General features: G+C 47.7%; 1 protein-coding gene across 3 annotated transcripts in view; it reads left to right on the top strand.

The window, feature by feature from the left end:
* The window catches only part of KIF20B (kinesin family member 20B), a 502,673-nt gene that overhangs the window by 72,392 nt on the left and 415,816 nt on the right, over positions 1 to 14,465 (top strand). For all 3 annotated transcript variants that reach the window (XM_063961679.1, XM_063961680.1, XM_063961678.1), the window contains exon 5: positions 6,035 to 6,173. In XM_063961679.1, coding sequence (XP_063817749.1) covers positions 6,035 to 6,173 — 139 coding nt within the window. The remainder of the gene's footprint in view (positions 1 to 6,034; positions 6,174 to 14,465) is intronic.

Raw genomic sequence — 14,465 nt, 5'->3', positions numbered from 1 at the left:
CCCGGGATTCAAAATCCTTCTTTATTGTGTACGCTCGTCCGGGCACAGTATCCTAACTGAGGCATGGAGGAGGGTCATAGGGGGACGAGCCAGTGCACACCACCTGATCCTAAAGCTTTTACTTTTGTGCCCTGTCTCCTGCGGAGCCGCTAATCCCCATGGTCCTGACGGAGTCCCCAGCATCCACTACGGACTACGAGAAATAGAATTATCGGTAAGTAAATTCTTATTTCTCTATCGTCCTAAGTGGATGCTGGGGTTCCTGAAAGGACCATGGGGAATAGCGGCTCCGCAGGAGACAGGGCACAAAAAAGTAAAGCTTTACTAGGTCAGGTGGTGTGCACTGGCTCCTCCCCCTATGACCCTCCTCCAGACTCCAGTTAGATTTTGTGCCCGAACGAGAAGGGTGCAATCTAGGTGGCTCTCCTAAAGAGCTGCTTAGAGAAAGTTTAGTTTAGGTTTTTTTCTTTACAGTGAGTCCTGCTGGCAACAGGATCACTGCAACGTGGGACTTAGGGGGAAAGTAGTAAACTCACCTGCATGCAGAGTGGATTTGCTGCTTGGCTACTGGACACCATTAGCTCCAGAGGGATCGAACACAGGCCCAGCCGTGGAGTCCGGTCCCGGAGCCGCGCCGCCGACCCCCTTGCAGATGCTGAAGCGTGAAGAGGTCCGGAAACCGGCGGCTGAAGACTCCTCAGTCTTCATAAGGTAGCGCACAGCACTGCAGCTGTGCGCCATTTTCCTCTCAGCACACTTCACTGGGCAGTCACTGAGGGTGCAGAGCGCTGGGGGGGGGCGCTCTGAGAGGCAAATATAAACCTTATACAAGGCTAAAAATACCTCACATATAGGCCATAGGGGCTATATGGAGATATTTAACCCCTGCCTGACTGGAAAAATAGCGGGAGAAGAACCCGCCGAAAAAGGGGCGGGGCCTATCTCCTCAGCACACGGCGCCATTTTCTGTCACAGCTTCGCTGGTCAGAACGGCTCCCAGGTCTCTCCCCTGCACTGCACTACAGAAACAGGGTAAAACAGAGAGGGGGGGCACATTAATGGCTATATATATATATATTAAAGCAGCTATAAGGGAGCACTTAATATAAGGATATCCCTTGTATATATAGCGCTTTGTGGTGTGTGCTGGCAGACTCTCCCTCTGTCTCCCCAAAAGGGCTAGTGGGTCCTGTCTTCATTAGAGCATTCCCTGTGAGTTTGCGGTGTGTGTCGGTACGTGGTGTCGACATGTATGAGGACGATATTGGTGTGGAGGCGGAGCAATTGCCAAATATGCAGATGTCACCCCCCAGGGGGTCGACACCAGAATGGATGCCTTTATTTGTGGAATTACGTGATGGTTTATCTTCCCTTAAACAGTCAGTTGAGGACATGAGGCGGCCGGACAATCAATTAATGCCTGTCCAGGCGCCTCAAACACCGTCAGGGGCTGTAAAACGCCCTTTGCCTCAGTCGGTCGACACAGACCCAGACACGGGCACTGATTCCAGTGACGACGGTAGAAATTCAAACGTATTTTCCAGTAGGGCCACACGTTATATGATTTTGGCAATGAAGGAGACGTTACATTTAGCTGATACTACAGATACCGTAAAACAGGGTATTATGTATGGTGTGAAAAAACTACAAACAGTTTTTCCTGAATCAGAAGAATTAAATGACGTGTGTGATGAAGCGTGGGTTGCTCCTGATAAAAAGTTGATAATTTCAAAAAAGTTATTGGCATTATACCCTTTCCCGCCAGAGGTTAGGGCGCGCTGGGAAACACCCCCTAAGGTGGACAAGGCGCTCACACGCTTATCCAAACAAGTGGCGTTACCCTCTCCTGAGACGGCCGCACTTAAGGATCCATCAGATAGAAAGATGGAAGTTATTCAAAAGAATATATACACACATGCAGGTGTTATACTACGACCAGCTATAGCAACTGCCTGGATGTGCAGTGCTGGAGTAGTTTGGTCAGAATCCCTGATTGAAAATATTGATACCCTAGATAGGGACAATGTTTTACTGTCGTTAGAACAAATAAAGGATGCATTTATCTATATGCGTGATGCACAGAGGGATATTTGCACACTGGCATCTCGGGTGAGTGCTATGTCCATTTCAGCCAGAAGAGCCTTATGGACACGACAGTGGACAGGCGATGCGGATTCAAAACGTCACATGGAGGTTTTGCCGTATAAAGGGGAGGAGTTATTTGGAGTTGGTCTATCAGACTTGGTGGCCACGGCTACTGCCGGGAAATCCACTTTTTTACCTCAAGTCACTCCCCAACAGAGAAAGGCACCGACCTTTCAACCGCAGCCTTTTCGCTCCTACAAAAATAAGAGAGCAAAGGGCTTGTCGTACCTGCCACGAGGCAGAGGAAGAGGGAAGAGACACCAACAGGCAGCTCCTTCCCAGGAACAGAAGCCCTCCCCGGCTCCTGCAAAAACCTCAGCATGACGCTGGGGCCTCTCAAGCGGACTCGGGGACAGTGGGGGGCCGTCTCAAAAATTACAGCGCGCAGTGGGCTCACTCGCAGGTAGACCCCTGGATCCTGCAGATAATATCTCAGGGGTACAGGTTGGAATTAGAGACGGATCCTCCTCATCGTTTCCTGAAGTCTGCCTTACCAACCGTCTCTTCCGAAAGGGAGAGGGTGTTGGAAGCCATTCACAAGCTGTACGCTCAGCAGGTGATAGTCAAAGTACCCCTATTACAACAAGGAAAGGGGTATTATTCCACTCTATTTGTGGTACCGAAGCCGGATGGCTCGGTAAGTCCTATTCTAAATCTGAAGTCCTTGAACCTCTACATAAAAAAGTTCAAGTTCAAGATGGAGTCACTCAGAGCAGTGATAGCGAACCTGGAAGAAGGGGACTTTATGGTATCCTTGGACATCAAGGATGCGTATCTACACGTTCCGATTTACCCCGCACACCAGGGGTACCTCAGGTTCATTGTTCAAAACTGTCACTATCAGTTTCAGACGCTGCCGTTCGGATTGTCCACGGCGCCTCGGGTCTTTACCAAGGTAATGGCCGAGATGATGATTCTTCTTCGAAGAAAAGGCGTATTAGTTATCCCATACTTGGACGATCTCCTAATAAGGGCAAGGTCCAGAGAACAGCTGGAGACAGCTTTAGCACTATCTCAAGAGGTGCTAAGACAACACGGGTGGATTCTGAATATTCCAAAATCCCATTTAATCCCGACAACTCGTCTGCTGTTCCTAGGAATGATTCTGGACACGGTTCAGAAAAAGGTTTTCCTTCCAGAGGAAAAAGCCAAGGAGTTATCCGATCTGGTCAGGAACCTCCTAAAACCAGGAAAAGTGTCAGTACATCAATGCACAAGAGTCCTGGGAAAAATGGTGGCTTCTTACGAAGCAATTCCATTCGGCAGATTCCATGCAAGAATATTCCAAAGGGATCTGTTGGACAAATGGTCAGGGTCGCATCTGCAGATGCACCTGCGAATAACCCTGTCACCAAAGACAAGGGTGTCACTTCTGTGGTGGTTGCAGAAGGCTCACCTATTAGAAGGCCGCAGATTCGGCATTCAGGATTGGATCCTGGTGACCACGGACGCCAGCCTGAGAGGCTGGGGAGCAGTCACACAAGGAAGAAACTTCCAGGGAGTATGGACGAGTCTGGAAAAGTCTCTTCACATAAACATTCTGGAACTAAGAGCAATCTACAATGCTCTAAGCCAGGCGGAACTTCTCCTGCAAGGAAAGCCGGTGTTGATTCAGTCGGACAACATCACGGCGGTCGCCCATGTAAACAGGCAGGGCGGCACAAGAAGCAGGAGTGCAATGGCAGAAGCTGCCAAGATTCTTCGCTGGGCGGAGAATCACGTGATAGCACTGTCAGCAGTGTTCATCCCGGGCGTGGACAACTGGGAAGCAGACTTCCTCAGCAGACACGATCTTCATCCGGGAGAGTGGGGTCTACATCCAGAAGTCTTCAACATGTTAATAGACCGTTGGGAAAGACAAATTGTAGACATGATGGCGTCTCGCCTCAACAAGAAACTGGACAAATATTGCGCCAGGTCAAGAGATCCACAGGCGATAGCTGTGGACGCACTGGTAACTCCTTGGGTGTACCAGTCAGTGTATGTGTTTCCTCCTCTGCCGCTCATACCAAAGGTATTGAAGATCATACGGCAAAGAAGAGTAAGAACAATACTAGTGGTTCCGGATTGGCCGAGAAGGACTTGGTATCCGGAACTTCAAGAGATGCTCACGGACGAACCGTGGCCTCTACCTCTGAGAAGGGACCTGCTACAGCAGGGTCCCTGTCTTTTTCAAGACTTACCGCGGCTGCGTTTGACGGCATGGCGGTTGAACGCCAGATCCTAAAAAGGAAAGGCATTCCAGAAGAAGTCATTCCTACCTTGATTAAGGCACGGAAGGAAGTCACCGTGAAACATTATCACCGCATTTGGCGAAAATATGTAGCGTGGTGCGAGGATCGGAGGGTTCCGACGGAGGAATTCCAACTGGGTCGTTTCCTACATTTCCTGCAATCAGGATTATCTATGGGTCTCAAATTGGGATCCATTAAGGTTCAAATTTCGGCCCTGTCAATATTCTTCCAAAAAGAATTGGCCTCTGTCCCTGAGGTCCAGACTTTTGTCAAGGGAGTACTGCATATACAGCCTCCTGTGGTGCCTCCGGTGGCACCGTGGGATCTAAATGTAGTTTTAGATTTCCTCAAATCCCATTGGTTTGAACCATTGAAAAAGGTGGATTTGAAATATCTCACATTGAAAGTGACTATGTTACTAGCCCTGGCCTCTGCCAGGAGAGTATCTGAATTGGCGGCTTTATCTTATAAAAGTCCTTATCTAATCTTCCATTCGGATAGGGCAGAACTGCGGACTCGTCCGCATTTTCTCCCTAAAGTGGTATCAGCATTTCATCTGAACCAACCTATTGTGGTGCCTGCGGCCACTAGCGACTTGGAGGACTCCAAGTTGTTGGACGTTGTCAGAGACTTAAAAATATACATTTCAAGGACGGCTGGAGTCAGAAAATCTGACTCGCTGTTTATATTGTATGCACCCAACAAGTTGGGCGCACCTGCTTCTAAGCAGTCGATTGCTCGTTGGATTTGTAACACAATTCAACTTGCACATTCTGTGGCAGGCCTGCCACAGCCTAAAACTGTAAAAGCCCACTCCACAAGGAAGGTGGGCTCATCTTGGGCGGCTGCCCGAGGGGTCTCGGCATTACAACTCTGCCGAGCAGCTACGTGGTCGGGGGAGAACACGTTTGTAAAATTTTACAAATTTGATACCCTGGCAAAGGAGGACCTGGAGTTCTCTCATTCGGTGCTGCAGAGTCATCCGCACTCTCCCGCCCGTTTGGGAGCTTTGGTATAATCCCCATGGTCCTTTCAGGAACCCCAGCATCCACTTAGGACGATAGAGAAAATAAGAATTTACTTACCGATAATTCTATTTCTCGGAGTCCGTAGTGGATGCTGGGCGCCCATCCCAAGTGCGGATTATCTGCAATACTTGTACATAGTTATTGTTAACTAATTCGGGTTATTGTTAAGGAGCCATCTTTAAGAGGCCCTTTCTGTTATCATACTGTTAACTGGGTTTAGATCACAAGTTGTACGGTGTGATTGGTGTGGCTGGTATGAGTCTTACCCGGGATTCAAAATGCCTCCCTTATTGTGTATGCTCGTCCGGGCACAGTACCTAACTGGAGTCTGGAGGAGGGTCATAGGGGGAGGAGCCAGTGCACACCACCTGACCTAGTAAAGCTTTACTTTTTTGTGCCCTGTCTCCTGCGGAGCCGCTATTCCCCATGGTCCTTTCAGGAACCCCAGCATCCACTACGGACTCCGAGAAATAGAATTATCGGTAAGTAAATTCTTATTTTTTATTTTTTTATTTTTTTTTCTGGATGCAGAAATATTGATAAGGAAAGGAGTACCTAAAAATAGCATGTTATTTGTCCGCTAATGTCTGTATAATCATTTTTACAATCTTGCTTCTTTTTAAATAGGTGTTCGGCCCTGAGACAACACAAAGTCAGTTTTTTGGGGGCACTTTAAAGAAGCAAGTGATAGATTTTATGACTGGTCAGAATCGACTAATTTTTACGTATGGTGTTACCAACGCTGGTAAAACGTTTACATTCCAAGGTAATTACTTGTATTTCTTTAATTATTATTTGAGATTCCTAATGATCATGTTATTGCCACGGGATGAGTTCAATTTGCCGGCTGTCTGGATACCGACGCTGGAATCCCGGCAAATTTGGACCACTCATGCTAACCAAGACAAGGGGACTCTTTGCGCTCTCCCCGCTGTCGGCATTTTGGAGGGTGGGGATATGGACAGCCGGCTTCCCGCCCGCTGGTAAATCATACTAAATCCATTACTAGAATCTCGTATATATTTGTCCAGATCTGTGATAGGAGAGACCAGGCCTGCAAGTGTGGCGGTATGCTCGGGAACAGCGTACCGTTAATAATCTAGCCGCCCATATGCCGTACCCGCGGCCTGCCACGCCAATGTGCTCCTACTCCCCCTTCCCAATCCTTTGTCTCCGGCCGCAGCGTGTATCTTCTCAACTGAGCACCGGTTCGTTAGCCAATCAGGAGCCACGGCTGCTGGTCCACGAGCTCTGATTGGCTAATGAACTGGTGCTCAGTTAAGAAGATGCACGCTGCGGCCGGAGACCACCAGAGTCGGACTGAGCAGCACTGGGGTATGGGCCCACGCTCTGCTCTCCTCTCAGTACCCCCGACTCTGACGCAGCAGCGGGAGGGAGGTGGGAGAGGTGGGGCATATGTATTACTGGCATTGTGGGGCATATGTGTATCTGGCATTATGGGGCATACCTGGCACTGTGGGGCATATGTGTATCTGGCATGATAGACTGCGGAGGGTGCGCGTCACCGTGACATCCTGGCAGTGCTGTGTGTAGACTACAACTCCCGGCATGCCTTGCGCGACCAGGAAGGAACATGGTGGTTGCTTTTCCTGGTGCTGGTGCAGAGTGAGAGTCTGTAGTGAGCAGTGTGTGGGGACAATGAGCTGGTGAGAGGCTAATACCATATACTGTTGTAAGGGATAAGTTCCCAGCCCGCACACTGTATGTGATGATATATAGTGGAAGGGGCTGTATAAAGATAGAGATATATATTTTGAGCAATAATCTCCGAACACACACATACTGTATATGTGGTATTTAACAAACATTGTCTTTATACCTACATTATGTACAGATAACATATTATTAACACACTAGGTCATTCATCGAGCCCCTTCGTCCACTCTTCACGCCGTAGCCCCCTTGACCATCGTACGCCCTTTGGCTGTAAAATATTTAACCACTAACATTATCTAGAAGGTAATACTCCATATAATACATATATTGCCCGCCCAAAGGATGTACATGGGTTAAGGGAGCATAGTCCCTTGCGACGTTGTGAAGAGCGCCAGTAAGGCGCGATGAATCACCTAGTTAATAGTATGAACTCTACCAATTCAAGCTATGTAGATAATTGTATCCATATGGGAACATATCCACCCCCCCCTCCACTCCTGCCATGTGGTTGGATAATAATGTGTTGTTGTGTGTGTTTTTTTTTTTACTTTTCCCTCCAGTGTTTTATACTTTGATAAATGTATTTCAGTATTTCTGCGTTAAATAGGGGTAATATCTGCTACAGTTCATAACTGTTGTAACTTAATACTCTCCTTTTCTATGTATGAAGGTGTTGTAATCACATCCATGGTATGCTTTGTGCTCTTATTTACAGCTGTAGAATTTGTCTGCGTCTATAAAGAGCAGATGATGCTCTGTGATATAAGGCAGTTTGTCTTGCATATTCTCTTGTAAAACCACAAGATGTCCCTCTGACTCCATAGAATGTGTTTTCAGCCTGAGCGTTTAAGTGGACCAGTCAAGTCAGTGTGAAACACAAGCTTATGTGTTTCAAGTACATCTGCCTTGTAGCGTTCACTTCTAGCTTTGGCCTCATCGTTTTTACCTTGATTCTGTATAGAGAAACATTTAAGTGTACGATTAATTTTTTTTTGACTGATATTTTTTCTAAATATTTGTGTACGTAGTATATTTATACAATACTACTATTCACGCGTGTATTCTCCCTCCCCCCCCCCCCCCCCCCCCTTTTCTCCCAATTTGCAATACAGTCCTTTCATATATTGATGTCATAGATCCCCCATGTTTCCATTGTGTCAAAAAAGAAATGGGAACTGAAATGGTAAAATGAGATGAAACCAAAAGAAAATCTCCAAGCGCTCTGGTATCAGATGTTGACACTTCTATTAAATTAATGATCAAATATTTTATATAAGGAATATTTTATTTAAAATATAAACACAAAGAATACACAATTATGAAATGTATATCGATAAAATGTGAGTCCTAGTACCGGTATACTAACATACAAACAATACAACATAAAACATATATTTAAAGGTAAAATACCTCCACAGGTTTTTCAACTTAGAGGATAATTGGTCCTTTATAATGTGCTGGGTAATAGATCCCAAGCTTTTGTGGTGTCCTTGTTTGGGAGTCTGCTGTAAATATGACTCAGACAAAGTCCATAATCTACCCAGGAAACCAAAAGTGATCTTCAGGAGAGCGCTCAGATGCCACAGGTTCTGAATAAAAGTTTGGGTGTCTGACGGCAGACTGTTGCAGGTGCTTTCAGCGATTGCTGAAAAACCTGTGGAGGTATTTTACCTGTTAAATATGTTTTTAATATAATATTTATCTACATAACTTAATATGTGCTGGGGAATCTTTCATTTTGTATCTGTTCTCTGGCCTTCTTAGACCCTCACACCTTCTTCACACTCTGCAATTCTTTGCCCATTCCATACCTAGCCCTTAAGCTTTTCTGTACCGTGAGGGATCTCTCTCTTGAATATGACTGAGCTAATGGATTTGGGACGTAACAAAACAAACAATGGAACTTTGCATGCTACTATATGATAAAAATTGTCCTCACCGTTCCTTTTTGTATTTAACCGCATTACATAAAGATGAGGGTTTTTTCTTATCCGCTTTGAGGATGTAGTTTGTGACGGGGACTTTGATTGTTTCTATTATAAAGGAGATTCATGAATAGTACCATTAAGCTTAGTGTAGCTGTAGTTCAATTACAGAGGACCACATTTGCGCATCAAGCATTTTTATCCTACAACCATTTATTATTCTTCCTGAAGATGGTCCGGAAAATCGGTGGCAGAAGACTTCAGTCTTCACCAAGGTAGCGCACAGCACTGCAGCTGTGCGCCATTGCTCCTCATACACACTTCACACTCCGGTCACTGAGGGTGCAGGGCGCTGGGGGGGGGGCGCCCTGAGCAGCAATAATATCACCTTGGCTGGCAAAATAACCACAATATATAGCCCCAGAGGCTATATATGTGGTAATTACCCCTGCCAGAATACAGAAAAAAGTGGGAGAAAAGTCCGACGAAAAAGGGGCGGAGCCATCTCCCTCAACACACTGGCGCCATTATTCCCTCACAGTTCCGCTGGAAGGAAGCTCCCTGACTCTCCCCTGCAGTCTACACTACAGAAAGGGTAAAAAAAAGAGGGGGGCACTAAATTTGGGCGCAGTTTAATACAATAAGCAGCTATAAAGGGTCATAATTCAGTTAGTCCCTGTATTATTATAGCGCTCTGGTGTGTGCTGGCATACTTTCTCTCTGTCTCCCCAAAGGGCTTTTGTGGGGTCCTGTCTCCTTTAAGAGCATTCCCTGTGTGTGTGCGGTGTGTCGGTACGGCTGTGTCGACATGTTTGATGAGGAGACTTATGTGGAGGCGGAGCAGATGCCTATAAATGTGATGTCACCCCCTGCGGGGCAGACACCCGAGTGGATGGATTTATGGAAGGAATTACGTGCAAGTGTCGACTCCTTACATAAAAAATTTGACGACATGCCAAATGCGGGACAGCCGGCTTCTCAGCTTGTGCCTGCCCAGACGATTCAAAGGCCGTCAGGGGCCCTGAAACGACCACTACCTCAGATGGCAGACACAGATGTCGACACGGATACTGATGCAAGTGTCGACGACGATGAGTCAAATTTAATGTCCACTAGGGCCATTTGTGGCATGATTGAGGCAATGAAAGAGGTATTACACCTTGCTGATATAAACCCAGGTACCTCAAAAAAGGGTATTATGTTTGGGGAGAAAAAACTACCTATAGTTTTTCCCCCATCTGAGGAATTGAATGAGGTGTGTGAAGAAGCGTGGGCTTTTCCCGATAAAAAATTGGTGATTTCAAAAAAATTACTAATGGCGTTCCCTTTCTCGCCAGAGAATAGGTCACGTTGGGAAACTCCCCCTAGGGTGGATAAAGCGCTCACACGTTTGTCTAAAAAGGTGGCACTACCGTCTCCGGATACGGCCGCCCTAAAGGAACCTGCTGATAGAAAGCAGGAGGCTATCCTAAAATCTATATACACACACACTGGTGTTATACTGAGACCAGCTATTGCTTCAGCCTGGATGTGCAGTGCTGCTGCTGCTGCTTGGTCAGATTCCCTGTCGGAAAATATTGACACCCTAGACAGAGACACTATATTGCTAACCATAGAGCATATAAAAGACTCGGTCTTATACATGAGAGATGCACAGAGGGAGATCTGCCGGCTGGCATCTAGAATAAGTGCCTTGTCCATTTCTGCTAGGAGAGGCTTATGGACTCGGCAGTGGACAGGAGATGCAGATTCTAAAAGGCACATGGACGTTTTGCCTCATAAGGGTGAGGAGTTATTCGGGGACGGTCTCTCAGACCTTGTTTCCACAGCAACAGCTGGGAAGTCTGCATTTTTGCCCCATGTCCCCTCACAGCCTAAGAAAGCACCGTATTACCAAGTACAGTCCTTTCGACCCCAGAAAAACAGGCGGGGAAAAGGCGGGTCCTTTCTGTCTAGAGGCAGAGGAAGGGGGAAAAAGCTGCAACACACAGCAGGTTCCCAGGACCAAAAGTCCTCCCCCGCTTCTTCCAAATCCGCCGCATGACGGTGGGGCTCCACAGGCGGAGCCAGGTACGGTGGGGGGCCGCCTCCAGAATTTCAGCGATCAGTGGGCTCGCTCACGGGTGGATCCCTGGATCCTTCAAGTAGTATCTCAGGGGTACAAGCTGGAATTCGAGGCGCCTCCCCCCCCGCCGTTTCCTCAAATCAGCCTTACCGACGACTCCATCGGGCAGGGAGGCTGTGCTAGAGGCCATTCACAAGCTGTATTCCCAGCAGGTGATAGTCAAGGTGCCCCTACTTCAACAAAGCCGGGGCTACTATTCCACACTGTTTGTGGTACCGAAACCAGACTGTTCGGTCAGACCCATTTTAAATTTGAAATCCTTGAACACTTACATAACAAAATTCAAGTTCAAGATGGAATCGCTCAGGGCGGTTATTGCAAGCCTGGACGAGGGGGATTACATGGTGTCCCTGGACATCAAGGATGCTTACCTGCATGTCCCTATTTACCTTCCTCACCAGGAGTACCTCAGATTTGTGGTACAGGATTGCCATTACCAATTCCAGACACTACCGTTTGGACTCTCCACGGCACCGAGGGTGTTTACCAAAGTAATGGCAGAAATGATGATACTCCTTCGAAAAAAGGGAGTTTTAATTATCCCGTACTTGGACGATCTCCTTATAAAGGCGAGGTCCAGGGAGCAGTTACTGGTCGGAGTAGCACTATCTCGGGAAGTGCTACAACAGCATGGCTTGATTCTGAACATTCCAAAGTCACAACTGGTTCCTTCCACTCGCTTACTGTTCCTGGGGATGATTTTGGATACAGAACTGAAAAAAGTGTTTCTCCCGCAGGAGAAAGCCAAGGAGCTGTCATCTCTAGTCAGAGACCTCCTAAAACCAAAACGAGTATCGGTGCATCGCTGCACACGAGTCCTGGGAAAAATGGTGGCTTCATACGAAGCAATTCCATTCGGCAGGTTCCATGCGAGGACCTTCCAGTGGGACCTCTTGGACAAGTGGTCGGGATCGCATCTTCAGATGCATCAACTGATACCCTGGTCCTTGGAGACAGGGTTGTCTCTACTGTGGTGGCTGCAGAGTGCTCATCTTCTAGAGGGCCGCAGATTCGGCATACAGGACTGGGTCCTGGTGACCATGGATGCCAGCCTTCGAGGCTGGGGAGCAGTCACACAGGGAAGAAACTTCCAAGGACTATGGTCAAGTCAGGAGACTTCCCTACACATAAATATTCTGGAACTGAGGGCCATTTACAATGCCCTAAGTCAGGCAAGACCCCTGCTTCAAAACCAGCCGGTACTGATCCAGTCAGACAACATCACGGCAGTCGCCCATGTGAACCGACAGGGCGGCACAAGAAGCAGGATGGCAATGGCAGAAGCCACAAGGATTCTCCGATGGGTGGAAAATCACGTACTAGCACTGTCAGCAGTGTTCATTCCGGGAGTGGACAACTGGGAAGCAGACTACCTCAGCAGACACGACCTACACCCGGGAGAGTGGGGACTTCATCCAGAAGTCTTCCTACTGTTGGTAAACCGTTGGGAAAGGCCACAGGTGGACATGATGGCGTCCCGCCTCAACAAAAAGCTAAAGAGATATTGCGCCAGGTCAAGGGACCCTCAGGCGATAGCAGTGGACGCTCTAGTGACACCGTGGGTGTACCAGTCGGTTTATGTGTTCCCTCCTCTGCCTCTCATACCAAAGGTACTGAGAATAATAAGAAGGCGAGGAGTAAGAACGATACTCGTGGTTCCGGATTGGCCAAGAAGGGCTTGGTACCCGGAACTTCAAGAAATGATATCAGAGGACCCATGGCCTCTACCGCTCAGACAGGATCTGCTGCAGCAGGGGCCCTGTCTGTTCCAAGACTTACCGCGGCTGCGTTTGACGGCATGGCGGTTGAATTCCTGATCCTAAAGGAAAAGGGCATTCCGGAGGAAGTCATTCCTACACTGATAAAAGCCAGGAAAGAAGTAACCGCGAACCATTATCACCGTATTTGGCGAAAATATGTTGCGTGGTGTGAGGCCAGGAAGGCCCCAACAGAGGAATTTCAGCTGGGTCGCTTTCTACACTTCCTACAGTCGGGAGTGACTATGGGCCTAAAATTGGGTTCCATTAAGGTCCAGATTTCGGCCCTGTCGATTTTCTTCCAGAAAGAACTGGCTTCACTGCCTGAAGTTCAGACTTTTGTAAAGGGAGTGCTTCATATTCAGCCCCCTTTTGTGCCTCCCGTGGCACCTTGGGATCTCAATGTGGTGTTGAATTTCCTAAAATCACATTGGTTTGAACCACTTAAAACTGTGGATCTGAAGTATCTCACGTGGAAAGTGGTCATGTTATTGGCCTTGGCTTCGGCCAGGCGGGTGTCAGAATTGGCGGCTTTGTCTTGTAAAAGCCCTTATCTGATTTTTCATATGGATAGGGCAGAATTGAGGACTCGTCCCCAGTTTCTCCCTAAGGTGGTATCTGCTTTTCACTTGAACCAACCTATTGTGGTGCCTGCGGCTACTAGGGACTTGGAGGATTCCAAGTTACTGGATGTTGTCAGGGCCTTGAAACTTTGTTTCCAGGACGGCTGGAGTCAGGAAGACTGATTCGCTTTTTGTCCTTTATGCACCCAAGAAGATAGGTGCTCCTGCTTCTAAGCAGACTATTGCTCGCTGGATTTGTAGCACAATTCAGCTGGCGCATCCTAAATCAGTGAAAGCCCATTCCACGAGGAAAGTGGGCTCATCTTGGGCGGCTGCCCGAGGGGTCTCGGCTTTACAACTTTGCCGAGCTGCAACTTGGTCAGGGGAAAACACGTTTGCTAAATTCTACAAATTTGATACCCTGGCTGAGGAGGACCTTGAGTTCTCTCATTCGGTGCTGCAGAGTCATCCGCACTCTCCCGCCCGTTTGGGAGCTTTGGTATAATCCCCATGGTCCTTACGGAGTCCCCAGCATCCACTAGGACGTTAGAGAAAATAAGATTTTACTCACCGGTAAATCTATTTCTCGTAGTCCGTAGTGGATGCTGGGCGCCCATCCCAAGTGCGGATTGTCTGCAATGCTTGTATATAGTTATTGCCTAACTAAAGGGTTATTGTTGAGCCATCTGTTGAGAGGCTCAGTTATATTTCATACTGTTAACTGGGTATAGTATCACGAGTTATACGGTGTGATTGGTGTGGCTGGTATGAGTCTTACCCGGGATTCAAAATCCTTCCTTATTGTGTCAGCTCTTCCGGGCACGGTATCCTAACTGAGGTCTGGAGGAGGGGCATAGAGGGAGGAGCCAGTGCACACCAGATAGTACCAAATCTTTCTTATAGAGTGCCCAGTCTCCTGCGGAGCCCGTCTATTCCCCATGGTCCTTACGGAGTCCCCAGCATCCACTACGGACTACGAGAAATAGATTTACCGGTGAGTAAAATCTTATT

Source organism: Pseudophryne corroboree, chromosome 3 (assembly GCF_028390025.1).
Source record: "Pseudophryne corroboree isolate aPseCor3 chromosome 3, aPseCor3.hap2, whole genome shotgun sequence".
NCBI lineage: Eukaryota > Metazoa > Chordata > Amphibia > Anura > Myobatrachidae > Pseudophryne > Pseudophryne corroboree.
The sequence above is the reverse complement of the archived record's forward strand: the minus strand, read 5'-3'. Positions and strand labels throughout refer to the sequence as shown.